The 26,983-nt window shown below is 45.5% G+C and overlaps 2 protein-coding genes across 2 annotated transcripts in view; one reads left to right on the top strand and one right to left on the bottom strand.

Moving 5' to 3' along the window:
- The first annotated feature begins 1,602 nt into the window (after positions 1 to 1,602).
- TDRD9 (tudor domain containing 9) overlaps positions 1,603 to 26,983 on the top strand; it is a 113,725-nt gene continuing 88,344 nt past the window's right edge. Inside the window, 2 exon segments of the mRNA XM_028100421.2 lie at positions 1,603 to 1,838; positions 21,989 to 22,095. Of these exon segments, the coding sequence (XP_027956222.1) occupies positions 1,603 to 1,838; positions 21,989 to 22,095 (343 nt within the window).
- RD3L (RD3 like) lies at positions 13,452 to 14,415 on the bottom strand. The gene is made up of 2 exons (XM_028100436.2): positions 14,117 to 14,415; positions 13,452 to 13,749 (listed from the first exon to the last, which is right to left on the bottom strand). The coding sequence occupies exons 1-2, from the start codon at positions 14,413 to 14,415 to the stop codon at positions 13,452 to 13,454; spliced, it is 597 nt and encodes a 198-aa protein (XP_027956237.2).

Raw genomic sequence — 26,983 nt, 5'->3', positions numbered from 1 at the left:
TCCAGTCCCTCACTAGACTTCCCGGGGTTGGTCAGCGCCACGCTCTTGGATCCCTCCACGTACTCTTTCCCAGCCCTTCCCGAGAGCGCACGGGAGGGCGGGTTAGAGCCGGCACTGGCGGCGGGACGGCTGGCAGGGATTCACGCGACTCTTCGCGTTCTCCCCGCGGGCTTCCTTCCTTTGTATACCTTCGCTGCGTTCCCCCGCCCCTGCCTCTTCCTCCAGGCTCTTTCCTAGGGTTCTGTCCTCCACCTTCACTCTCCTAGGGCTCAGTCTGGCCCATTTCAGCGACTCTCGGGGTCTTACCACCCACCCTCTGCGGGCGACCACCCAATCTGCGCCTCTCGCCGCCCCCTTCCCTCGCTGCGGAGGACGCCGCACGTCCGAGGCAGGCTTAGGGAAGCAGATGAATATTCCATCTCGTTACGCTGTGGCCCCACAGAACTTGGTCCAGGCCCTCGGTCCAGGCCTTCGTCCATGGAGGACCTTCCCCTGTGACTCGTTCCCACCAATCGCCCTTCACATGCCTCCTTCCTGATCATCCTGCAGGCGTCCACTGAGGTGTAATTTTATCCCAGAAGCCCTTCCTGACCTTCTTGCTCCTGTCCCCAGGTCGGGTGCAAGGTGTCCCAGTGTAGCAGCCGGCTGTTCACCTCGACAGTACACACCCAGAACCCTTCTCCCGTCTGCCTCCCACCTCCCACCCTGGGGTGTCTCAGCACGGGACCGCAGCAGCTCTGCCCCGGGCCTGGCACACAGCAGGCGTTCAAGCTCTAGCCCTGGCCGGCCTGAAGCACCACGCCGCGGACATGACCTTCGGGGAAACAGGTGGAGAGCGAGTCAAGACTAAGTTCTTGCACCCCCTGGTGGCTGAGGCCTGGGGCCCCCAGAGCGTCTAGGGGGCTGATTCAGGGACAGCCGCGGCGGCGCAGGCGCGGAGAGGCCGGGCTGGCAGCACGAGGTTCGGGCTGCGTGGGCGCTGGCGCGTTCTGATTGGAGGGCCCGGGCAGGGCGGGCTCAGCGGCACGAGGTTCTGGCTGCGTGGGCGCTGGCGCGTTCTGATTGGAGGGCCCGGGCAGGGCGGGGTCAGCGGCACGAGGTTCTGGCTGCGTGGGCGCTGGCGCGTTCTGATTGGAGGGCCCGGGCAGGGCGGGGTTGGCTGCACGAGGTTCGGGCTGCGTGGGCGCTGGCGCGTTCTGATTGGAGGGCCCGGGCAGGGCGGGGTCGGCTGCACGAGGTTCGGGCTGCGTGGGCGCTGGCGCGTTCTGATTGGAGGGCCCGGGCGGGGCGGGGTCAGCGGCACGAGGTTCGGGCTGCGTGGGCGCTGGCGCGTTCTGATTGGAGGGCCCGGGCGGGGCCGGGTCAGCGGCACGAGGTTCGGGCCGCGTGGGCGCTGGCGCGTTCTGATTGGAGGGCCCGGGCGGGGCCGGGTCAGCGGCACGAGGTTCGGGCCGCGTGGGCGCTGGCGCGTTCTGATTGGAGGGCCCGGGCGGGGCGGGGCCGCGTTCCTGGCGTCACCACGTTGCGCCGTCACGTTCCCGAGTCGTCTGTTCCCGCCGCTCCGCGGGGCAGTTGAGACGGCGTCGACGCTAGGCCGGCAGCATGCTGCGCAAGCTCACCCTCGACCAGATCAACGACTGGTTTACGATCGGCAAGACCGTGACGGATGTGGAGCTGCTGGGCTCGCCGCCCGCTTTCCCGGCCGAGGCGGCCAGGGACGAGGCGCAGCGCCGGGACGCGGCCCCAGGCTTGGCCCCCGCGGCCCAGGCCCAGCCCGTGGCGTCCAGGAGGTAGGAGGCCGGAGAGGCGTGGGCGCGGCCCGGGACGGGGGGCGGTGGGTGCGTGGCCTCCCCGGGCGCCGCGTGACTCCTCCGTGGCCCCCAGGCTGCCGCGGAGCGAGCTGGCAGTCCCACGGGCCTCATCCAGTGACCCAGGCACTGGGTCCAAGGGACGAAGAGAGCCTTGGCCCCTTCCGCAGGCCGAGCCACCCCAGACCCTGGTTCCCTTTCTCAGTGTTTTATTAACAGGCCTCGTCTCTTAGAGCCGTTGAGGTTTAGAGAACAATCGAGCGGAGTCCCGAGGCCTGAGTGCCTCCCTCACCCCCTCCCCCAGCTTCCCTGCTGTTCGTGCCTTGCGCTAGCGTCGCTCGTGTGTTACCGCGGAGCAGCCCCTGCGCGCTCGTCCTCAGTAACCCGAGTCGGTGGCGGCGGCGCGTGTGGTTGTGGACAGGCGGCGACCACGGATCCTTGTTTGTCCTGCGTTTTCCATCGTCTTACAGTTGGAATCAGAGCGCGCATTGCCTTTTCAGAGTGGCTGCTTTGATTTTGCAACACGCAGTTAGGTTTCCTTCATATTTTCTCGTGGCTTGGTAGCTTTTTTTTTATTTTCTATGAGTGCTGAATAATAATCCCTGTTGTGGATGGATGTAGCACAATCTGCATTCAGCTACTGAAGGATGCCGGGTGGCTTCCAAGTTTTGACAATTATGAGCAAAGCTGTGGTAAACATTTCTGTGCAGGTTTTTGTGGGTCAAAAGTTTTCGCCCATTTGGGTGAATATTAAGCGGTTGGAATGCTGGATCTTTGTTCAGTTTTATTAATGCTCTTCCTCCCACTATTTTTTTTTTAAGGATTTTTTTATTTACTCCAACTATTTTTTGACTGAAGTAACTGCTGTTCATCTGTTCCCATGATTTTGGTGGAAATAAAAAGGCAAGAGGAGGCCTTCCGTTTTTTAGAGAACCCAGATCGGGTGTGTAGAAACACCTCTCTCCCCAAAGCAGGCCAGTGTGGAAGTACTCCCCTCTTGGGAGTATCTGTGTCACTGCTTGGACCGCGACCCCCCCCCGCCCCCCCCCAAGTTCAACGCCTTTTACAGCTGAAAGGGTGGTTTTTGTTTTTTACTTTCTAAAAAAGTTACTCTTGTTTGTTGGCTCCATCAAGTTTTCATAAGCTTCAGGCCCTTGTAGAGTCAAGGGCAACGGGATCTTTGGTACATTTTTTTCTTGGATACAGGGAGGGGACAAAGAGAGCCTCGTGCAGCTTTAGAGCGGCTGTTTTATTTCTGTTTTGCACACTTTGTTTCCTTGAAGAGTGCTGGTGAATGGTCCTGTAGACTATCCTGTCTCTTTAATGCTCCTCTGCTTGTAGCAGGCAGAGCTGTACTGCTTTTATTTACTTATTTATTTTTTAATATTTTAAGATTCATTTTAAATAATTTTTATGTTAATCACCATACATTACATCATTAGTTTTTGATGTAGTGTTCCGTGATTCATTGTTTGTGCACAACACCCAGTGCTCCATGCAGAATGTACCTTCTTTAATACCCATCACCAGGCTAACCCTTCCCCCCACCCCCCTCCCCTCTAGAACCCTCAGTTTGGTTTTCAGAGTCCATCGTCTCTCATGGTTCCTCTCCCCCTCTGACTTCCCCCCCTTCATTCTTCCCGTCCTGCTATCTTCTTCTTTTTTCTTAAAATATGTTGCATTATTTGTTTCAGAAGTACAGATCTGTGACTCAACAGTCTTGCACAATTCACAGTGCTCACCATAGCACATACCCTCCCCACTGTCTATCACCCAGCCACCCCCTCCCTCCCACCCCCCACCACTCCAGCAACACTCCCTTTGTTTCCTGAGATTAAGAATTCCTCATATCAGTGAGGTCATATGATACATCTCTTTCTCTGATTGACTTATTTCACTCAGCATAACACCCTCCAGTTCCATCCACATTGTTACAAATGGCAAGATCTCATTCCTTTTGATGGCTGCATAATACTCCATTGTGTATATATACCACCTCTTCTTTATCCATTCATCTGTCGATGGACATCTTGGCTCTTTCCACAGTTTGGCTATTGTGGACGTTGCTGCTATAAACATTGGGGTGCACGTACCCCTTTGGATCCCTACATTTGTATCTTTGGGGTAAATACTTAGTAGTGCAATTGCTAGATCGTATGGTAGCTCTAATTTCAACTGTTTGAGGAACCTCCATACTGTTTTCCAGAGTGGTTGCACCAGCTTGCATTCCCACCAACAGTGTAGGAGGGTTCCCCTTTCTCCACATCCCCGCCAACATCTGTCGTTCCCTGACTTATTAATTTTAGCCATTCTGACGGGTGTGAGGTGGTATCTCATTGAGGTTTTGATTTGGATTTCCTTGATGCCGAGTGATGTTGAACACTTTTTGATGTGTCTGTTGGCCATTTGGATGTCTTCTTTGGAAAAATGTTCATGTTTTCTGCCCATTACTTGATTGGGTTATTTGTTCTTTGGGTGTTGAGTTTGATAAGTTCTTTATAGATTTTGGATACTAGCCCTTTATCTGATATGTCATTTGCAAATATCTTCTCCCATTCTGTCGGTTGTCTTTTGGTTTTGTTGACTGTTTCTTTTGCTGTGCAAAAGCTTTTTATCTTGATGAAATCCCAATAGTTCATTTTTGCCCTGGCTTCCCTTGCCTTTGGCGATATTTCTAGGAAGAAGTTGCTGTGGCTGAGGTCTCTTTTTCTCAGCCTTTTTATTTTCCATCATTTGGTCTTCTATGTCGCTGATTCTCTCTTCTGCCTCACTTATCCTAGCAGTTAGTGCCCCGATTTTTGATTGCACCTCATTAATAGCATTTTTGATTTTGACTTGGTTAGATTTTCATTCTTTGATTTCTCCAGAAAGGGTTTCTCTAATAACTTCCATGCTTTTTTCAAGCCCAGCTAGTATCTTTAAAGTCATGATTCTGAACTCTAGGTCCGACATCGTACTAATGTCCGTATTGAGTAGGTCCCTGGCTGACGGTACTATCTCTTGTTCTTTTTGCTGAGGTGATTTTTTTCATCTTGTCATTTTGTCCAGAGGAGAACAGATGAATGAGAGAACAGAAGGCTAACAGGTTAACAATGTCCCCAGCAAATATACTCTATACGAATCAGAAAAGACCTGAAACCAGGGGACAAGAAAGGGAAAGAAAGAAGAGAAAAAAAAAGGAAAAAGAAAAAGATAAAAACAAAAACAGAACAAAACAAAAAAAAACAGAATATGATCAAATATGATCAGGCTAGTGCATGGATCAGTGCCACACACTAGCTTTTGGACATATTTTGGTCTCTTAGAAGAAAGTGCCTGCTAAAATTTTAAAGGAAGAAAGACATATATGTATAAAATAAGGGTTGATACAATGAGGGATGGAAGATGACTGTAAAGATGAAAATTATAAAAGATTTTATAAAAGGAATTGATAAGTTGTTTTTAAAAAGAAAGAAGATTTAAAAAGAAAAAGAAAAAAGAAAAAAAAAGGGAGAGAATGTGATCAGGCAGGAGAATAGAACAAAGCCATACACTAGTGATTTAGGGTATATTTTGATCTGTTAGAAGAAACTGTATCTCAAAATTTTAAAAAGAGAACAACTTATATATATATATATATATATATGCGCCAAAAATAAGGGTAACTACTATGAAGGGATAAAAATATGACTCTTCCAGAAAGTGGTCACTTTTCTGTTCAGAGTGCTGTTACTAGTCTTATTTTCGATCTCCTGTTGAGTTCGTAGGTGTTCAGAATGGTTTGATCCCTATTCAGCTGAATTCCTGAGACCAGACGAAATCCAGGTCTCCTACTCCTCCGCCATCTTGCTCCGCCCCCCTCTATTGCTTTTAAATAGCTCATTGTGTGGTAGTGGAAGTAAATTATCGACCTTTTCAGAAACTGGAAGTACAGATTTAAATGTTCTTCTAACTACTAAGGATCAATTTTTAAAATTTCCAGTCCTTCATGGACTGAGACGTTGAAAAATCAATAAGAATGAAGTGTCAGAGTAATGGAATGAAAACAAAGTATAAGCCCATTTAAAATATAGTCAACACGTAAAATTATTTTGTAAAATTGTCATAAACATTTCAACTTCCGTAGGTAAGTAGAAACAGGCAAATAACTAAAGACGGGCAGATAACGTTGAGGTTTGCTTGTCTGTATAGTGCTTTGAGTCTGGGTAGTACTTCTTCTGGAAGTCCCGTCCTGGGCCTTTACCGCATACCTAATGCCAGAGGTTCTACGATGTAGTAGGCTCTCAAATATAGTTATATTATTGCATTTTTGAAATAACCCCTTGACGTTGATGGCATTATCTTGATTTTGTAGAAATCTGAAGGAAACAGATTTGGGTGGTAAAGTGGCTTGCCTGATAGAATGATCCACACCCTCCACCCCACAAAAAGAAAACCACTAGAACCTGTGACTACCTTATATTACATTGGCAAAAGGGATTTTGCTGATGTAATAACTAAGGTTATAGATCCTAAAATAGGGAGATTACCTGGATTGTCTAATCACATGAACCTTAAAAACAGAGACCTTCTCCGACTGGAGCCAGGGATTTGAAACATGAGAGGGACTTGACCAGTTGTTGCTAGACTGAGCCACAAAGGAAGTAGAAGAATGTGGGCAGTTGGGGGCAAAGATGGGATCCTGGCTGACAGCCTTTAGGGAAATGGGGACCTCCGTCTTACAGCTTAAAGGAACTGAATTTGGCTGACAACCTTAATGATCCTGTTATAGTAAATGCAGCCTTGCTAACGTTTTTTTTTTTTTTTTTTTGGAGAGAGGGAGAGGGCGCGGGGGTGGGGGACAGCGGGACAGAGACAGAATCTTTTTTTTTTTTTTAAAGATTTTATTTATTTATTTGAGAGAGAGAATGAGAGAGAGCAAGCACATGAGAGGGGGGAGGGTCAGAGGGAGAAGCAGACTCCCTGCCGATCAGGGAGCCCGATGTGGGACTCGATCCCGGGACTCCAGGATCATGACCTGAGCCAAAGGCAGTCGCTTAACCAACTGAGCCACCCAGGCGCCCCAGAGACAACCTTTAGCAGGCTTCATGATCAGCGTGGAGCCGTATGTGGGGCTCAATCTCAGGACCCGGAGATCATTACCTGAGCCAAAATCAAGAGACGGAGGCTTAACTGACTGAGCTACCCAACCAACATCTTGATTTTGGCCTCATGGGACCTTGAGCAGAGGACCTAGTTGAGTCCACCTGAAGTTCTGATTTACAGAAACTGTGAGAGGATAGATTTGTATTGTTTCAAACTGCTGAATTGCTGAGTTTGTGGTAATTTGTTACGGCAGCAACAGAAAACTAATACAGTGGTAGAGTTGGGATTGACTTAGGGTGAGCTGACCTGAAGGCCAGTCTCAGCCACAGTGGCTGGCTTGTTGACTAATGTCTTTCCAGAAAGGAGACTTTGAGTAGGTTTTGACGTTGGTGAGAAAAACATTTGACGTACAGGAAGACAGGCTTTACAAGCATAGGATATCACACAGTGAAACCACGTCTGAGAGGACAGTCAGCCTAAGTAGCTTAGAGTAGCTCTCTGGAGTTCAGTCCACAAGAGCACTGTTAAATCAGCTTTATAGGTCGTGTGAGTAGTGACCACCAGCATTAAAAGAAGAGAAATAGGGGCGCCTGGGTGGCTCAGTTGGTTAAGCGACTGCCTTCAGCTCAGTCCCGCATCGGGCTCCCTGCTCAGCAGGGAGTCTGCTTCTCCCTCTGACCCTATCCCCTCTCATGTGCTCTCTCTCTCTCATTCTTTCTCTCAAATAAATAAATAAAATCTTTAAAAAAAAAAGAGAGAGAAATAGAAAATATCAGACCCTTTAGCACCTTAAAGTGTACTTTGTCCCAGAGAAGACTTTCCCACTATATCCGGTGGTTCCTTTTTACGTAATTCAGTGTTTCCTTCTTGGCACATCTCAGGTGGGTTAAGTGCCTGCTGTGTTGAGCTTTGTGTCAGGGGACACAGGTGCACAACAGTCTCAGTCCTTCTGACAAGGGAAGTCCCATTTTATAGCTGAGGTTCAGATCACTTGTTAAGAAAGTTACTTCCATCCCTTGTGTTATTATGTTGTAAGGATGGATGTGTTTGACTCCACGTATAAGTATATTAGTTTTTCCTTTTTGCCTTGTTGTTTTTCAGTATATAGGCTTTGCACAGATGTTAATGTGTGTGTCATTCTCCAAGGACTCTTATTTTCTGTTCACTCACAAAGGCCATGTCTTTTTAAAGACCTTCTTATCTGTTTAACAGATTTAGTTTGGTAGGTCACTTTGCCATTAAAGTGTTCTGTATCTGTGTGCCACTGGAGTGGAGTAGCTGTGTGAGAGAGAATAGGGGAGCTCAGAGGGAATGGAGCTGGGCCCAGAACTGTCCCTGAAATCAGGGAGGACTTTCTACTTCATCTGAGGCTACTGGGGAACCATTGGAGGGCACTCTAGGGTTGTGAGCAGAGCTGTGACATGACTTAAGGCTTTAACGATCCCTGCTGTGTGGAATGGACTGGAGAGGGCCTAGGGCAGAAGCAGGGAGATCAGGGAAGAGTCTGTTGGTATCATCTTTGACATCACCTTTATATGTCAGCTTGGCTGGGCCATCATGCCTGTATTTGGCCCAGCATGATTCTGGATGTTTCTGTGAAGGTGGTTTTTGAATGAAATTAACATCTAAGTGGATGGATTTTTAGTAAAGCAGATTACCTTCCGAATTGTGGGTGGGCCTCATCAAATCAGTTGAAGACATGGCTAGCGAAAAGACTGACCTCCTGAAACAGGACGGAATTCTGCCAAATCCCTTTAGACTCGGACTGCAACTTCTCCTTGGGTTTCTAGCCTGCTGGCCTAGCTAATTCCTTAAAATAAATCTCTCTCTCTCTCTGTGTACGCACTCGTCCTGTTGGTTTCTTTCCTCTGGAGAACGCTCACTAACACGGCACCCCAGGAGAGAGGGTGGTCGGTTAGACCAGGACTGTAGCAGTGGGGGTGGTAAGCGCAGCGTAGTTTGCGTATGTTTCTAAGACAGAGGCGAGGCCTTTGTAGCTGGACCAGATACAGAACATGAGTGGGGAGGCCAGTCATGGGCGACACCAAGGTTTCCGGCTGAGCAGCTGGAGCATGTTGCCATTTACTGAGAAAGGAAGACTTCAGGAGGGGCTGGTGGATGGGGAAGCGGTAGGAGTTTGATTCGAACACTTTAACTTGATATTACTAGTAGGTACTGTAGATGTGGGCAGTAAATATAAGCATCTGGAGTTGAGGAGAGAAATCTGGCTAGAGCCAGATGTTTGGGGATTTAAGGCTTTGAGACAAATGATCTCACCCACACTATGGGTGGTGGATCCTAGTGGGTGATTGAGTGTGGAGGGAGAGGAGGTCCAAGGACCCAGGCCTGGAGCCCTTGAACATTTAGAGGTTGACAAGATGGAATGAACAAAGGAGGGTGAGAAGGCGCAGCTGGAAGGCTCAGAAGAAAACCAAGCGAGTGACCCTCCCCACTTGAAGTAAACAACTGTTTGCCCAGTACCCCATGTGCTTTTCTTAGTACCTGTATGGAATTCCTTTATGTTGTTTTCCCCATGTAAGACTTTCGTGAGTTAACAGATTATCAGCAAATCTCCACCTCCTAGTGCCTGACATACTGTAGGAACCCAGATACTTGTTTGCATGAATGAACTGCCTTAGTAGATCCCAGTTATTGATTGCTTATGATATACTGGAAATGAGAGTGCCCTCCTTATCCACTCCTGCCTTGACTGAATCATGAAATCTGTCTTACTCCTTTGATCATAGCTGATTTCCCTAAGGGGTGTGTGTGTGTGTATGTGTGTTTTCAATCCAATGAAAATCAAAATATCCTGGCAACTGTACTGTAAAATGTTTCCAGGATAAGAGCACACTTCACTGTTTATACTTTCACCACCCCGGACTAAGTAAACCACCATCATCTCTTTCCTGGATTATTGCAAAAGGCTTCTATTTTTATCCTCCTAGCTTCCATCCTTGCCCTCCAACAATTTATTCTAGCACCTAGAAGAATACCTGGCATGAAGTAGATGCTCAGTTACTATTTGTTAAATGAGCAAATTTTTATGTAAACATTCACTCCCAAGGTTCTTTGAGTAGGTGTACGGCTTTCTGTGGATAGATTGCCATTAGAACAAAATGCAGACTCTGTCGTGGCTTGCCAGGCCTTCCTCCATCTGGCGTCTGCCTAATCTGCTGTACTCTGGCCACATTGGCATTTTTTCTGTGTCTGGAAGACACTGAACTCATTTCTGCCTTGGGGCTTCTGCATCTACCTCTCTGCCTGGAATGCCCCCCCGCAGTCTAGTTTCTTCCCGTGACTGAGTGCTCTCCTCATTCTGGGCCCTGTTCCAATGTCTTACTTCTTGCAGAGGTCTCCTATGGCCTCCACAGCTGCACAAGTCCTCCCACACCTCCTCTCTCTGCCTCTCTAATCTCTTTCAACATTTTTTTTCTCCTCTAAAGCCCTTACCATGTGCCCCAAGTCTTATTTGTTTGTGAGGTATTTTTGGTCCCTCTGCCCTCCGGAATGGTTCTGAGATTCTGGCTTATAGAATTGGATGGCTTGGTGGTGGTGTCATGTACTGAGCTTAAGATTTAAATAGCTATGGGCGCCTGGGTGGCTCAGTTGGTTAAGCGACTGCCTTCAGCTCAGGACATGATCCTGGAGTCCCGGGATCCAGTCCCGCATCGGGCTCCCTGCTCAGCGGGGAGTCTGCTTCTCCCTCTGACCCTCTTTCCTCTCGTGCTCTCTCTCATTCTCTCTCTTTCAAAATAAAAAAAAAATCTTAAATAAAAAAAGCAAATTTCTTTGTTAAAAAAAAGATTTAAATAGCTATGCTTTTCGTTTGTGGATGTATGTTGTTTTGATTCCTTTGTTTCTTTCTTGATTTTTATTTATCCTTTCAAAAAACAAACTCTGTGCTTGCCTGTGGGCATCCAAGAGGAGGTGTGTCAAGTAGGCAATTGACTATGCATTTGGAGCTCAGAGAGTAGGTCGAGGCTGGAGGGGTGCAGGGGCCTGACAGAGTGACATGAATCCCCAAGCTCTTGTTCCCTGATACCGGGCAAGCCATTGAACGTGTCCAAGGCTGTTTGTTCATCTGCCAAGTGGGACTAATATTACCTACTTTCGAGGAAAGGATTGAATGAGAGTATATATGCAGTGCCTCGCACAGTGTCTGGCATGTGGAAGAATGACTTTAACACTGTTAAATGGATTGGGCTGGTTGATAATGCTAACTCTTGAGAGCTTATGATGTGTCACATGCAGAGTACTTTTATGTGGATTAATGTATTTACACCTCACTATTTCCTAGCTAAAGCTTTTAGTCATTGCGTCAATACTCTCTCTTTATAAAACATGCCTGAAGCTTTCCTGGTATTCTTCTCCCCCATCCGCACCCCCCTTATGTTTTTGAGGTTCATCTTCCTCCCAACTTTAGGTACTATAACCAGCCCAAAGTATAGAAGCAGGATCTGTTAATATTTAGGAAGTTATTTGTGTTAAAATTTTTATTTGATTTGTAGATTTTCTAGGAACAACTATAGCTTTAAATTACGTACACCAATGCTCTCACTGGAAATGTGGTTATTAGGTTATTGTCAAAACAAACAGAGATGGAGACTTTGCGTACCAAAATGCAGTGTATTTCTTCCACTCCCCTTTAAAGTCTGGTTGTGGAATTGATTGCGTCATGGGTGACTTAGAGCAGCGTGGGGTTCATGTTCCTCCTTGACTAGTGGGTCACCTAACTGTCTGCAGCTTCTTCAGTTGCAGGAAGCTTCGGACAGGGGGGACTTGAGAAAATTCTCTTCTTCCTGTCTGGATAGGGAGCATGGCACCTCTCAGAAGTGTGGTGGGCTTGGTCATTTCTTTTGTGCGGTGGCTGATGGAGATGCCTTGTGGAGAGAATGGAGTGTTTGTGGCCTCTTTCTGGTGTGTTTTTCCTAACCCACATGGTGAGGTGGCCAGTTCTAGTGCCGCATTTCATAGACAAACTCCATGTTGTTTAAAACAGAAATTTTGGGGCGCCTGGGTGGCTCAGTCGGTTAAGCGACTGCCTTCAGCTCAGGTCATGATCCTGGAGTCCCGGGATCGAGTCCCACATTGGGCTCCCTGCTCGGCAGGGAGTCTGCTTCTCCCTCTGGCTCTCTTCCCTCTCGTGCTCTCTGTCTCTCATTCTCTCTCTCAAATAAATAAATAAAATCTTAAAAAAAAAAACAGAAATTTTGTTATCACCATTGAGGCAATAATATTAAAACTCTATTTTTAATGTATTCACTGGACAATAATCAATTATGCACTTCTGGGGATACTTAGCTCTTCCACAATTTCTACTTTAAGACTTTTATAGTGATTAAAGAGTCATAAATAGCTCATGAAAACAATCAAAAGGGAACAGGAATGAGAGGTGTCTTTATTTTAGATCCACTTAGGGCTGTGTTTCCACTCGTCTTATTAAACCCTGGTCAGGTTGACACCATTTATGACACAGGATTAAAGACCAAATTGAAGCTCGTTCAGAATGGTGTAGATGTTGGCCAAGAGTCCAGGAAAAAACAATTCAGAAGGGTTTTTTTTTTGGAGTGGATATTGAGTTCTAGTCTTCAATATTTTTCCTCTTAGATGGGGAAAAAACAGCAGATCTCTAAATATAAAGTAAACATTAGGTTCCTTGGACTTACTTTTAAGATGATAAAGATCCTAGGACTTTATAAAAAAAAATCCAGTGATTAGTTTTCTACTTTAATGAAATTATGAAATATTGAATTTTGTATATTGAATATTTGCTATATTTTTAGAGAGGACTGGAGGGGCAGAGGGAGAGAGAGAATCTTAAGCAGGATCCATGCTCAGCAGGGAGCCCAACCTGGGGCTCGATCCCACGACCCTGAGATCATGACCTGAGCCGAAATCAAGAGTTGGAGGCTTAACTGACTAATAAGCCACCCAGGGGCCCCAGAATATTTGTTATTTTCAATGAACCCAGCCTGTTTCTTTTTAATGATACAATATAGCTCTATATTTTTTACTTTCCCCTTGTGTTAATTGAGATTAAAAGTGTTGTAATTATTAACAACTTTGAATGTTGAAGTAAAGCACTACTTAGTCTTTAAACTGCACATTATTTTCTCTGTCACTGCCCATCTTCCCCTTCCCCGCTGAGAATGACTGAGCTGGAATCATTTCTGTGTTATATTGTAAAAGCAAGATTCACATCAATCATTTATTTTATTCTATACATAGCTTCCTTTCGGAATAAAAGTCAAGGTTAATGTCTAATTTTCACACAGAATTTGTCCAGTTCCATACTTGTTCCTGTGAGATGTGTTTGAAGTCTAAGAAAATACTTCAAATGTGTTTTTCGGTCTTTAGGAATCATTTTAGTTAAAAGTATACAGTTCAATAAAACATTGCATTTTTAGAGCGGATAAAAAAGGAACACTATTTGAAACATAGGATGCATAGTTAAAAACTACTTAACATCTGACTTTGCAACAGAGAAACATGAAATCACATTACTTTTTTGTATTCTTAATATTAAGAGTTCTGCTTCTAAAGATGGCCATAAAAACTTCTCTGGTTATAAGTGACTTAACTTGATGGGTAATAATATGGTAGGTTCCATATTCTATGCGAGAATGCTGGGAACCTGTTCTTTGTGGTTTTGTCCACGTAACTAGAAATCGTGGGTATTTCGTCTTTATTGGAACCCCTGGAGCTTGTGCCCAGGATCACAGAAGGAACAGGACAGTCTGTGTTCCCTGACTCTTCCGCGCCTTCTTGCTGGTTACCTTTGTTAGTACTGTTTAGGAAGTCTTTCAGAACTTGCTTGAAGATGTAAACTATTTCCCATGGCAGTACATCATTTTCTGCTAAAACTTCTCGAAATCTGCAGGGAAACCAGTAATGAACATTCAGTTCAGAAACTTTCTTTTTTCATACCTGTTTATCTCCAAAGTACAGCTTAAATAACATGATCCTATAGTAGTCGCTCACCTTTTTGAGTAATCTGCTCATTCCTTTAAAATTAAGCTTCTTAGTAAAGAAATTCTGAATATGGTTTAAACATATTTCCTAGCCAGTAAGATGTCAATGGATATTTTTGTCCAGTCTATCCTTGGGGATTTTGGTTGCCAGGTTTTTGATACACATGATTAAAGAATTTACATGATAGAATACAATTTCCAGTCTAGATGTATGAGGAACTTAGACTTGACAGTAGCAGAATATCACAAAAGAGAACATAGTATTTTTACCTGCTGAGAATAGTTCCAGTTTGACAAGGCTGAACTTGTGAGCAAAGGACTTCAAGTTGTCTTTGTTCCGTAGCTGGGATGGTCGTGTGGAGATTCTGGTAGTTTCTCAGCCAGTTGTAATCCACACCTGTTTTTTTAACTTTTTGTTCATTTTCGATCTCCTGTATTAATCTCTCTCGCTCCTTCAGGTGCCACTTTAATTCCCGAAGCAGAGTCTTTGTCACTACGTCGGAGCCAGGATAGTGTGTAGGTTTGTAGGAATCATATTTTGGCCATTTCATCCAGCCAAAAAGTGGCATTTTTAGCCTATGGAAATATCCTCACTTATTTATTTGCATAAAATGTTGTGGTTCTGATGAGCAATATCTTTCTTTGTAATAAATTTGCTAGAAAAGTGCATGAGTTTTTCACTGGTCAGAATAAGATTAGAACATGGATTAAAGCTTTTCAGTCTCTAACTAGGTCAGTACCAAAAACCAAGCTTTGAAAATACGTTTATGTAGCTAAGCAGAAATGAAATATACAAAGAGATAATCACCAGACTGAACATTCTCTGAAAATTAACACTGACACTTGGCTATAAAAAGTTCTTAGGAGGCTTTACAATATTAACGTATAAGAAGTGCTATCTATAAACACACTTTTGACTTAGGTTTTGTGCAGAAAATGTTTAAAGCGTACCTGGTAAGCTGGTGGATCCGATGTGGTGATGCTGCCAAAGAGCTTGCTTGAATTAGTGATGAAGCTGTGTTTTACTCAGGCATATGTTGTTCTCCTGGATGTATCCCCTGTTGGAAGGAATGAGCCTCCTTATTTACCCACTGAAACTGTATTTGAAATAAATAAGTTTCTATGTTAGGAATGAGGTTGTGATGTCTTCATTTAGGGAGACTGCTCATTAATTCACCTTGTAAGGAAGCTAGAAGAAATGACAAAAATAACTTACCATTCATTCTTCACAAATTATATAATGGTCTACCTTTTGAACGTAGCTCAGTCTATTTGAAAAAGATGCCGGCAGCAGTGGGCTCTGGTCCTAAATGCACTCAGACTTATCTTTGGTAATGAAATGAGAACAATAGTGTGAGGCACCACGGATGTGCTCCCAGCTACGGTGAAGACTGTCGCATGGTGCGATGCTCTGCTATGCATAGCTGTAGGTCACAGTTTAGTGCTGTATTTTTATGCCTGTAGAGCTCTAAAAATAACCACACTGCTTTTATTCTTCAGCTTAACTTTCAGGCCATCTAGAAGCCAGGTCACTGTCCCCTCCAATGAAAGCAGGAAAAAACGGATCAGTCTTGACGATTTGCAAAGTACCCATTTTGAGAAAATTTGTTATGATTGAGCAAAGTAGGCAAAGAATGCTGATATCCATCATGTGAAATATTTAGTAAAGGTTATTTTTTGTACACATTCTCTCTTTTTATTTATTTATTTTTATTTTTTATTTATTTATTTGACAGAGACAGATAGTGAGAGCAGGAACACAAGCAGGGAGAGTGGGAGAGGGAGAAGCAGGCTTCCCGTGGAGCAGGGAGCCCGATGCGGGGCTCGATCCCAGGGCCCTGGGATCATGACCTGAGCTGAAGGCAGACACTTAACGACTGAGCCACCCAGGCGCCCCTGTTTCTCTTTTTAAATAGTAGTTAAATTTATATATTTAAGCAAGTTGTAATGCCAGAGGACATAAATGCTCAAGTAGGTAACTCTAAAATATAATTTATAATCTCTTTAAAAACATAGCAATAATAGATTAAGGTTAGGAAAAAATAGAGATCTAAGAACATACAAAATTGAAAACAAAGTCTTATAATTCATTATAGAAGATCTAATATTAGAGTGTTTTCCTTTGGAGCTGAAGGTGAGACGCTTACACTTACTGCTTGGGTGAGTACCAATGATGCGTAATGCTCATTATTGTGCTATTTTTCATTCAGGTACTGTGTGTCTTTTGCTCAAGAGTGGACGGGTCTTATACTCTCTAGTTCTATGTTAAATGACTGCATGGTGGCTTTTTCTTTTATAACATTTGTTTCTTCCCTTGCTTTTTCCAGCAAGTGAACCATGAGGAACAGACGGGGTTTACATCAGACCTGTATGTCATGCATGATCAGGAGTGATGTGTGTGGTCAGCCTGGAGCTCCTACTGCTTGTCTGTGAGAAAAAGCCCAATGTCAGCATTCATTCTCTTCAATGAGAAGGTTTTCATATTACATTGTGTAGAGTACGAAAAGGAGAGGAGAGGAAAATTTATCATGACACAAGTGTCCTACCAGATTTTCTGCCAAAGTCACGATGAATCCTGACACTTCTCCCTTTGAATAACCTCGTTATTGCTTTAATTCTTAAAATTTTTGCCTCTGAGGACAACGTCAGACATGGATTGTTATGGAACATAAACCAGGTTCTTCTCAGGGCCCTCTGCAGTCTGGCGGCACCCCTTCCTACCTGGCGTCCCCTCTCGCCGCCCCCCCCCCAGACTGTGCCTTTCAGGCCTGACTGTCCCGATGCTTGTCGTGCTGCCTCTGACCCTTCAGAGCGGCTCACACTGACTCTGTCTTTGCAGATGTTTACTCTTTCTCTTTTCCACTTACCCACATCATAATTCTTGTTTCCAGGGCCCTGTTTAAATACCACCCCGTGTTTTTCTTCTGTCTGAGGGAAGACATCAGCATGTTTTCCTTGGCTCTGTTGTTCCTTTGAACTTACAGAAAGGTTGGTCTGTGTTCTTGTTCTCTGCTCCCTGTTTTCTAGTCCTTTCTGATTAGATTCTGCTCTGCCCTCCACTGGAATTGCTGGCTCTTAGTCACTCAGCAGAGTGTGATGACTGTGCTGTGGCCTAATGCTGGCTAGGGACTGGGGCTGCTGCAGTGGGCGAGACAGACCTAGTCTCTTCCCTTGTGGAGAGCACCTTCCGGTGGGAAGACGGGTAGGAGCAAGAGCCGTCCAGCAAGCTGGTCACAGATCACAGATGGGGGGCGGGTGTTTAATCCGCTGGAGGCCTCCCCACTTCCATGTGGAGGTCAGGGAAGGCCTTTCTGGGGAGGGGGTGTCCTTTGAGTGGAGATTTGAAGGTAAGTGAGCTACTACACAGAGAGCTCCTCGAAGACCATCTCCCACCCCCAGGACACTCAGTTGGCATCTGTCTTGCCATCGTGACGACTGCTCAAGTCCAACCCTCACAGAGCTTTTTCTTACCAATCAGCTTACATTCAGCACACCTTTCTCTGATGGGTTAATTGTGGAAACCTGTGTTTCTAGTGCTCAGGGCATGCTACTAGTATTATTATCAATTGTATTTTTTTCTGTCCTAGATCCTGAGATTGTTTGATTGAAATAGAGCCCAAATTTTCCAGTCATGTTCCTACTACCATGTAGATGGAGAATGTAAATATTTGTAGATCAGGGTAAGAAAGTACCTTTGTGGGGGCGCCTGGGTGGCTCAGTCGCTTAAGCATCTGCCTTCGGCTCAGGTCATGATCCCAGGGTCCTGGGATCGAGCCCTGCGTTGGGCTCCATGCTCAGCAGGAGGCCTGCTTCTCCCTCTCCCACTCCGCCTGCTTGTGTTCCCTCTCTCTGCTGTGTATCTCTCTGTCAAATAAATAAATAAAATCTTTAAAAAAAGTACCTTTGTGTCAATCCTTCCTGTTTATTAGGCTATGATCAGATTAACTTGGATTTTATTAAACATTTTAGTAAGTTGAATAAATGAATTGTTTGTAATGAATTATAACCTTAGGATATTTTGTGTGGAGGACATAAAAGTTAAACTATGAAACTGGTCAGTTTCTTTTTTGGTCATTGTCATTGCCTTCTCATGTGGTGTCCAGGAGCATTAGATAGCAATGAAGGGAAGACTTGTCACTGTAAGGAGACCGTCGATAGCCTGTTTTTAATTCCTTTGCTACTGGATTTAAAGTTCTGGATTATTGGTTCTTCTTTCTTTCGGCTGGTAAAGATGCAGTTAAGGGGCACATGGTTTCGGCTCAGGTCGTGATCTCAGGCTAGAGAAGGGAGCCCGGCATCAGGCTCCATGCTCAGCAGGGAGTCAGCTTATCCCTCTCCCTCTCCCCCCAATAAATAAATAAATAAATCTTAAAAAAAAAAAAAAAAGATGCAGTTAACATTTGAGGAGACACTAAAACTGTGTTAAATTTCTTTTCCCAGTGTTATTTTTTCTTTAAAATATTTTAATTAAAATACACTGATTCAGGGCGCCTGGGTGGCTCAGTCGTTAAGTGTCTGCCTTTGGCTCAGGTCATGATCCCGGGGTCCTGGGATCGAGCCCCGCATCGGGCTCCCGGCTCAGCGGGAAGCCTGCTTCTCCCTCCCCCACTCCCCCTGCTTGTGTTCCCTCTCTCACTGTGTCTCTGTCAAATGAATGAATAAAATCTTAAAAAAGAGATACACTGATGCATGTACCTTTTAAAAGGTAAAAATCACGTTTATATTGGGTTGTGCATATGTTCTTGATTTACAGGAATTCTTAACGTACTCCGGTGCCATGCACTGCAGATGTTTTCTCCTGAGTGACTATTGCTCTTGCCCTTTCTAGAGACGTTGTTCATCAGCTTAAATGACAGTTTAGCTTGTTGATATTGTCCTTTTTGACTTTTCCTTTTCGTGCTCCTGTTTATGAAGGCCTTCTCCAAAGTTCTTGAATGTTGGAGAGCATTAGCTTTTGGCGTAAAAACATAAGTGCCTGGGTTTTGAATCAGTTTGGAATTGATTTGAGATTGGTGTGAGGTGTAGGGTTTCTGAATTGGTAGCCAGTATCTTAAGTGGTCATTGCTCCATTCTGGAGATTTTCCTCATTCTTTATATGCTGAGTAGTTGTGTGTATCCTGGGCATTCTGATATTATGGGACTTTGGGGCTTGTTTAAATCCTCTGGGGAATGCAGCTGAGCAGCTGTGTTCAGGCAGCAAGTTCCTGCCAGCCTTCTGTGGGGTTCGAGGTCTCTGGGTTTTCTTTTCTTTTCTTTTCTTTTTTTTTTTTTTAAGATTTTATTTATTTATTTGACAGAGAGAGACAGCTAGAGAGGGAACACAGCAGGGGGAGTGGGAGAGGGAGAAGCAGGCTTCCCACTGAGCAAGGAGCCAGATGTGGGGCTTGATCCCAGGACCCTGGGATCATGACCTGAGCCGAAGGCAGACACTTAACCATCTGAGCTACCCAGGTGCCCAAGGTTTTGGTGGGTTTTCAGAGCCATTGCAGTGCTGTCTGGGTCTGTCCTGCTGGGTGCCACCTGCCGGCTGTTCTGTAGTTAAGCCCTCAGTCTTCAGTCTGTGGTGAGCTCTTGGGGGTCTGTGCATGCTCTGAAGCCTTGGGGTGAGCCCAGTAGCTTATGGATGGCCTTGGGGGGTGGGTCTGGATTTCCCAGGTACTCTCCTATCCCTAAGGCAGCTCCCCTTTTTGGTCCTTTATTGCTCTGCTCCACCCTGCGCTTCCTGCCAGTACATCTGCCTGCATTCACATCTGGGGTCAAGCAGTGGGAGGACCCAGGAGGAAAGTAGGCAGTGAGGGTCTACCCTACCCTCTGGGAGATGGTGTTTCCCCTCCTCAGAGTTTGAGGCTCTTGCTGACCCCTGGAACTTGAGAGAAAGGAGAAAAGAGAAAAACTGGGGACTGCCCTCACTTTGAGCATTTGGGGTCCCCTTTCTTGCTCCATGGGGCACAGGGGCGCTTCTGGGGTGCTCTGTCTATGCTGGACCTGTGTCTGCATTTGGCAGACATTTGCAGTGAGTTCAGCTCAGGGGATGGCAGAGTTAAACAGTGGCAGGCGCGCCCCTGGTTTGCCTGCTGGTGCTCTGAATTCTGGTCTTCGTCCCCCGTCTGCCGTCACCTGTGCTTTCAGAGACTCCAGTAACAGCCCATGTGTTCCATCCTGGCTTGGTGGCTTCATTTTGTGGGGCACAGGGTACAGTGTGCGTGTTTGGTCTTCCCAACAGCGGGAACCAGGGAATCGTTCTTGACTCTTGTTTTTTCATACCCAGATCTAGTACACCAGCATATTCCAGTGGTTCCCCCTTACCTGTTGCCCCTCTAGTCCAAGCCACCTTGTCTCTGGCCTTGGTTGTTGTGCTGGTATGTTAGGTGGTCTCCCTGCTTCTGCCGTGTCTGCCCCTGTCACCTCACCCTGCTTCAGCTGCTCACAGCCAGCCTGTTACCATAGGAGTTCGATATTGCTATTTCTCTGTCCCCGCTTAAAACCCATTTCACTCAGAGCAAAAGCCAAAATCTTTGTAATCAGCATCTGCCAGCAGTCTGCCCCCTGCCCTCCCTGGGAGCCATTCCACTTCCCTGTCCTTCTAGGCTCCCCCCACTTCTTCTGGCTCCTTCTGTCTCCTGAGTCTTGCTGGCACACTTGCCTCAGGGCTCTGGCTTTCCGGGGTTCTCCGTCAGGAGGTCTTTCCCCTCATAGGGCTGCTGCACGGTCCCTCTCTTAACTTTGTTTTGATCTTTGCTTTAATGTCACCTTATCGTCAATTAACACTGCAGCCACCCTCACTCCATCTCCTCTCCTGGCTGTATTTTTCTCTGTGGACTTATCTCTAACATACTCTTTGTTTTCCTTTATTTTTCTTTTCTCAACCAGACTGGAAGCTCCATGAGAAAAGTCTGCCGACTGCTTTGGGGGGGCGGGAGGGGCAGCAGGAGACAGAAAGAGGGTCTTAAGCAGGCTCCATGCCCAGTATGGAGCCCAACGTGGGGCTCAGTCCACGACCCTGAGATCATACCTGAGCCGAAATCAAGAGTCGGGTGCTTAACTGACTGAGCCACCCAGGCATCCCTGGCAGCTACTTTATCCCGTGTTTAGGACAGTGCCTGGCATGGAGTCAGCCCTTAATTATTAATTTGCTGAGTGGATTAAAGAGCGTCAGGTAAGTGGTAACCAAAAGAATGCTCCTGTTAACTATGAATATCAGGCAAAAGTAGGATTTAATGCAAATAGCATTTTATTAAAGTAAATCTCCTATTTCAGGAATTGGTATTATACAGTCTTTTCTCTGACAGCAGGGCCATTAAATTAAATATTGAGAATACAAACATTATAATAGTATATTTTGCATATCACATTGCAGTTACCTTTTTTTAACTTAACATCTTGGACTGGTTAACTTGGACGTTAACATCTCGGACTCATACCTACTAGTGTGAATAATAGCTGTGGCAGTCCTTAAAAAGATGCATACTAAGTAGGAGTGTGTCGTAGTTTAGCTTAGCCCTCCGTTGGGCATTGGTTTTCAGGGATTAACTATTACAGACACTGTAAAAATGTTCCTCCCTTTCATAATGTTTGGACCCTTCTTCCCTGGAGTCCTTTATACCTTTGCCTTTTAAGTTTCCCTCCGTACCCCTGATGAGCACGTATTCCCTTGTGTCTCCTCCACTTGAGTGACCGTTCCGTGAGGGCAAGGACGTGGTTTGTTTCCTGCTCTATCTCTAGTGTCTAGGGCAGTGCCTCGCATGTGCTGGGTGTTCAGTAACTGCTTGCTGAGTAAATGAGCGCTTCTGTGCATGTCTGTGCCTGCGATGTGGTGAAATACTGCTCCGTGGAAGACGCTGCGGGGGAAAGTGTGGCCCAGATACCGGCAGATTGCCCTTCAGGATAACAAATGGTCTTACCCATTTACCACTCTCCGCTGTGATCGGAGAATATTCATTCTTCCACTCTGAAGGAGGGAACAATGGTTTTTCACTGTTTGAATTTGCACTAAGTGGCGAGTAGATGTGGAGTGGAGCATATTTTCAGTTGCATGTGTTCTTCTATGATTTAGTGCAAAGGGAATTATTCAAGAATTCCTCTGGCACATGGGGTTTCTTGGCTTTTCGGAAACAGTATACTAACATTGAATATTCTTTGCAGGCCACTTAGCCGAAAGAGCTCAGAAGTGGAGTATATTAACAAATACAGACAGCTTGAAGCACAAGAATTTGATATGTATGGCAGTGATCAGTCAACCAGTGGGCCAGGTAAATGGGTATTTTTAAATATTGAACAATATGCTGCATTAGTTATTCACAAATAAAACATTACACACTTTAAAGTCTTTAAGAAATGTAATATTTTGGTCAAGAAAGAATACATATTGCTAGTTAATTCAGGATTTTTTTTTGAGGGGGTGAGTGTATATTGGGTTGTAAATCAGTAATTTTTTTTCTCTTTTAAATATAGTTTCTAAATAGTTTGTCTTTTGGAAAGACTAGTAATGGTCTTTTATCTTACTATTAATTAGAACTCCCTAAAATTAAAAAAAAAAATTGTTAAAGATTTTATTATTTTTTACACCCAACATGAGGCTTGAACTCACAACCCCAAGATCAAGAGTCACATACTCCACTGTTTGAGCCAGCCAGGCACCCCTCTAGAACTACCTAAAATTTTTATTTAAAAATGATTACAGTTTTTTTATTTTTTATTTTTTATTTTTTATTTTTATTTATTTATTTATTTATTTTTAAAAGATTTTATTTATTTATTTGACAGAGACAGCGAGAGAGGGAACACAAGCAGGGGGAGTGGGAGAGGGAGAAGCAGGCTTCCCGCCGAGCAGGGAGCCCGATGTGGGGCTCGATCCCAGGACCCTGGGATCATGACCTGAGCTGAAGGCAGATGCTTAACGACTGAGCCACCCAGGCGCCCTCAAAAAATGATTACAGTTTTTTTAAACAACAAACACATTAAAATGAAATTTTAAATAATGCTTAAATGTATAAAGTAAAAGTTTCTTCTTACACCTCCTCTCTTCCCTCCACCCCTGCCTGCCTTGGGTGTAGCTGCTGAGTGTTGGGATCAAGCTGCTTACTTTCTGTGAGTGTGCAGCTAGTTATCTTATTAACATCAGTCCCTATTTGTATGACAGAAGTTAGCTTTTGATTTGTTGCTTTATCACAGACCTTCTATTAATTCAACTAAGAAGCCCCGTCTCCTGTCCTTCTACCCTGTTTACACACTTCCTCACACTTAAGGGCAGAAGTTGGGGTTAGAGTAATTTCCTTTTCTTTTTTAGCCTTTTTAAAAATTGCAAAATACAGTCCATATGTAATAGTACATTAACCTATATTCTTCTTGGGATTTGTTTGGGCTTCTTGACAGTACAGAATATCTTTTGCCAGTTGTGGAAAAATTCTGAGCTATTATCTGTGCCCCAGTGTCTCATTTAGTTTTGTTTTCTCATTGTTTGGTCACTGTACTGTGTTCAGGTTAATTTCCCGTTGCTTGTGTTTCACCTTAAGGTGAAAGCGTGTTGAGTTCTTTGCCTTCGTGTCTGCGTTGTTGCCTTACTGCACGCTTCCTTACGTGGGGTTCCCTCACTAGGTGCCCTTTGTGTATTTCCTCTACTGTCCCTTATTGTCCTCAGGAGGAATACTTGTCTGACGAGTCTAGTATACTATCACCAGAAGTGATAGTTCAAAATGTGTGTGCCCCTTGATCTAGTTTTTACTTGTGCTAAGAGAAGTACAGAGTTGTATGTGCAAGAACGCTGATGGCTTCGTTGCTTGTCTGTGGGAAGCCTTGGAGGTCTCTTAAATGTCTGCGGACAGAGGACGTGTAGTGGAGTACAGCACAGCTTCCGTAGAAGCACGAAAGAGCCCTACGTCTTCTTGTGCAAAGATACCCATCATCTCATCTTTCCGTTTGGGGAAGCGTATTAGTTTTCAGATGACTGTGATGTGATCCTTCTGGTTACACCCGTATGTACTGACCCCGGGGCATACCATATGGGACTGCTGTTTTCTGAAGGTAGCGAGGTTACAGATGAATGCCTGCCATTGGAAGTGTCTGCTCTAGTAACTTTTGACTTGGATTAATATTTGGAACTGCTCTTTGTTTCTTTGTGCCTGGCATCTTTATAGTTTGGAGCTTTTCACCAGGAAGTCACATAAATTACAGTTTTGACTCTGTTCAGAGGATTCATTCAGTGACCAGTGTTTGTTAAGGTGTGTGCCAGGGACTGTATGGGGCCATGGGAATATGATAAGTAATAAGACCTGGCCCCTCCTTGCACAGAGATTACCATTTAATCATGTAGTTACACAAGTAAATGCTTTTGGAGATAAACGCTCTGAAAGACAGCTCTATGGGGGCCTGAGACAAGGGTTTCTGACTTGAGCTGAGGTATCAAGAAAGTAACAGTTGAGCTTGGAGCTGAAGGATGATAGAAGTTTCCTGGGTGGTGTGGGGATCAGGGTGGAGGGAATGTATACAGAAGGTCTGTGACGGGGAGGCCTGGTGCTCCAGCCCTTAAACAGGCATTGTTGCTGGGGAATCGAGAGTGGAGGTGGGCAGGCCTGGGCACGGTCAGTTGTAGGCTGGGTAATAGCCCCCCAAGAGGTCCACATCCAAACCCCCTGAACCTGTGACTGTGGTACCTTCCAGGGTAAAAGGAACCTGGCAGCTGGGATTAAGTTAAAGAGCTTGAATGGGGTGATTGTCCAGGGGGCCCAGTGTCATCACAGGGTTCTTCCACAAGAAAGGTAGGAGGATCAGAGTCAGTAGGACGAGATGTGATAGTGGAAGCCTTAGTTTGCAGTGATGGCAGAAAGGGCCCCACAAACCAAGGAATGCAGGTGGCTTCAAGAAGCTGAAAAGGTATGGGAACAGGTTCTTCCCAGAACCATCCATGCAGGAACCATCTATGCAGCACCTTGAGCTTATTTAAAGCTCATTGAGATGGATTTTGGACTTCGGACTTCCATCACTCTGAGAGAGTGCGTATTGTTTTAAGCCACTTAGTTTATTGCAGGAGCAGTAGAGAACTAGCGTGGCTATACTGGATGGGGCTGGATGAGAGAGGCATGACCGGTGGCAGAGGCTGTGGGTCATAGCTAGGAATTTTGGTCTTGATACTCAGAGTAGCGGGAAGCCATTAAAGGTTCTAGGTTAATCCTGGGATGAGTGCGAAGGGAGGAGGGGGATGTTGTATGATTAGAACTGTGTTTTGGGAAGACCACCCTGGTCCTATTGGAGGGGGTCCGAGCGGACCCAAGGAGAGTTAGGAGGCGTGGTCCTGTCCAGGGGAGACTCCGGGGTGATGACCGGCTGACGACAGCAGGGGGAGCGGGCAGGCATGGGATGGACTGCACAGGGTGTGGTAATGGGTTGGATCTGGGGCGAGGGAGGGGATGGCCGTGGGGGGCAGGAAGGTGCTGCTCCACGTTTTGAGGTGCCTCTGGAGCACTGGGGAAGAGAGCTGAGGTTAACACGTGTGTGTGCACACAGCTCTTCCTGTGTCTGGGCTGGTCTGTATTAAAGCCAGGAGATCACACCCATATCTCCAGTCCCAGTCCCACACCACTGGGTTATATCCAGTTATAAAATACTTTGTTTCAAAACACTTTTGATTTTGGCATGGTACAGGTACTACTTCATCTAAGTAAGTGGTTTAAAAAATTATTTCTAGGGGACCCCTCCTACACTGTCGGTGGGAATGCACGCTGGTGCAGCCACTCTGGAAAACAGTGTGGAGGTTCCTCAAACAGTTGAAAACAGAGCTACCCTACGACCCAGCAACTGCACTCCTGGGTATTTACCCCAAAGATACAAATGTAGGGATCCGAAGGGGCACCTGCACCCCAGTGTTCATAGCAGCAATGTCCACAGTAGCCACACTATGGAAGGAGCCCAGATGTCCAATGACTTCTGAATGGATAAAAAAGCTGTGGTTCATATATGCAATGGAGTATTACTCAGCCATCAGAAAGGATGAATACTTACCATTACATCGGTGTGGATAGAACTGGAGGGTAACATGCTGAGCAAAAGTAAGTCAATTGGAGAAAGACAATTATCCTATGGTTTTACTCGTGTGTGGAATATGAGAAGCCGCACAGAGGGTCATAGGGGAAGGGAGGGAAAACTGGATGGGAAGTCATCAGAGAGGGAGACAAACCATGAGAGGCTCTTTTTTTAAAATAATTTTTTATTTTAAAATAGCTGTATTAAGGTATAATCAACATGCAATAAACTGCACACACCAAAGAGTACGATTTGGTAAGTTCTGACATCTGTACATTCATGACACTGTCGACACAGTCAAGGTAATGAGCACGGCCACCCCCTGAAAGTGTGTTCATGTTCTTCTCAGCTTATCCCTCCTGCCTCTCCCCACCCCTCACCCCACAACACACTCCTGGCCATGTCTCAAGGTAACCTGGTCTGTTTCCTAGAAATTTATATGATCATACAGTATGGATTCTCCATGGGAGACTCCTAACTCTAGGAAACAAACTGAGGGTCGCAGGAGGGGAGGGAGGAGGGGGGATGGGGTCACTGGGTGATGGGCATGAAGGAGGGCACACGATGGAATGAGCACTGGGTGCTGTATGCAACTGATGACTCACTGAACTCTACCTCGGAAACTAATAATGCACCATGTGCTAATTAATTGAATTTAAGTTAAAAAATTATTTCTAAATATAAATCCTGAATGCACACTCAGGGAGTTTGTATAAACTGCATTAGAATTGTTTTATATAGTTAAAGGTAAATCATTTTTAAAAAATTGAGATCTAATGGCGTTTCTGAATTGGTTGATCCTGGTCCCAAATTGTGAACTCCTGCAGTGTTTCTGTTGCTTTCCTTTTTTTTTTAAGATTTTGTTTATTTATTTGACAGCGAGAGTGAATGCACAAGCAAGGGGAGCGGCAAGCAGAGGGAGAGGCAGACTCCCCCGCTGAGCAGGGAGCCCGACACGGGACTCCATCCCAGGACCCCGGGATCACGCCCTGAGCCGAAGGCAGCCGCTTAACCGACTGAGCCGCCCGGGCGCCCTCTGTTGCTTCCCTGCAGCGGTTTTGAGTTTGTCCTGGGGCGGTGTCTTCGGCTTGTGGTTAAATGCTACTGCCCTCTCCGTGTGGT

Source organism: Eumetopias jubatus, unplaced genomic scaffold (assembly GCF_037043125.1).
Source record: "Eumetopias jubatus isolate StellerSeaLion01/CBP00866 unplaced genomic scaffold, mEumJub1_p1.0 scaffold_7, whole genome shotgun sequence".
NCBI classification, from domain to species: Eukaryota; Metazoa; Chordata; class Mammalia; order Carnivora; family Otariidae; genus Eumetopias; species Eumetopias jubatus.
The sequence above is the reverse complement of the archived record's forward strand: the minus strand, read 5'-3'. Positions and strand labels throughout refer to the sequence as shown.

What these genes read in the sequence shown, in the direction of transcription:
- RD3L (XM_028100436.2), bottom strand. Translation starts at nt 14,415, where the DNA reads ATGCCACTTTTTGGCTGGATGAAATGGCCAAAATATGATTCCTACAAA. An exon ending in ACTGGAACTATTCTCAGCAG is followed by an intron (nt 13,750 to 14,116) that starts GTAAAAATACTA and finishes GTTTCCCTGCAG; the next exon opens with ATTTCGAGAAGTTTTAGCAG.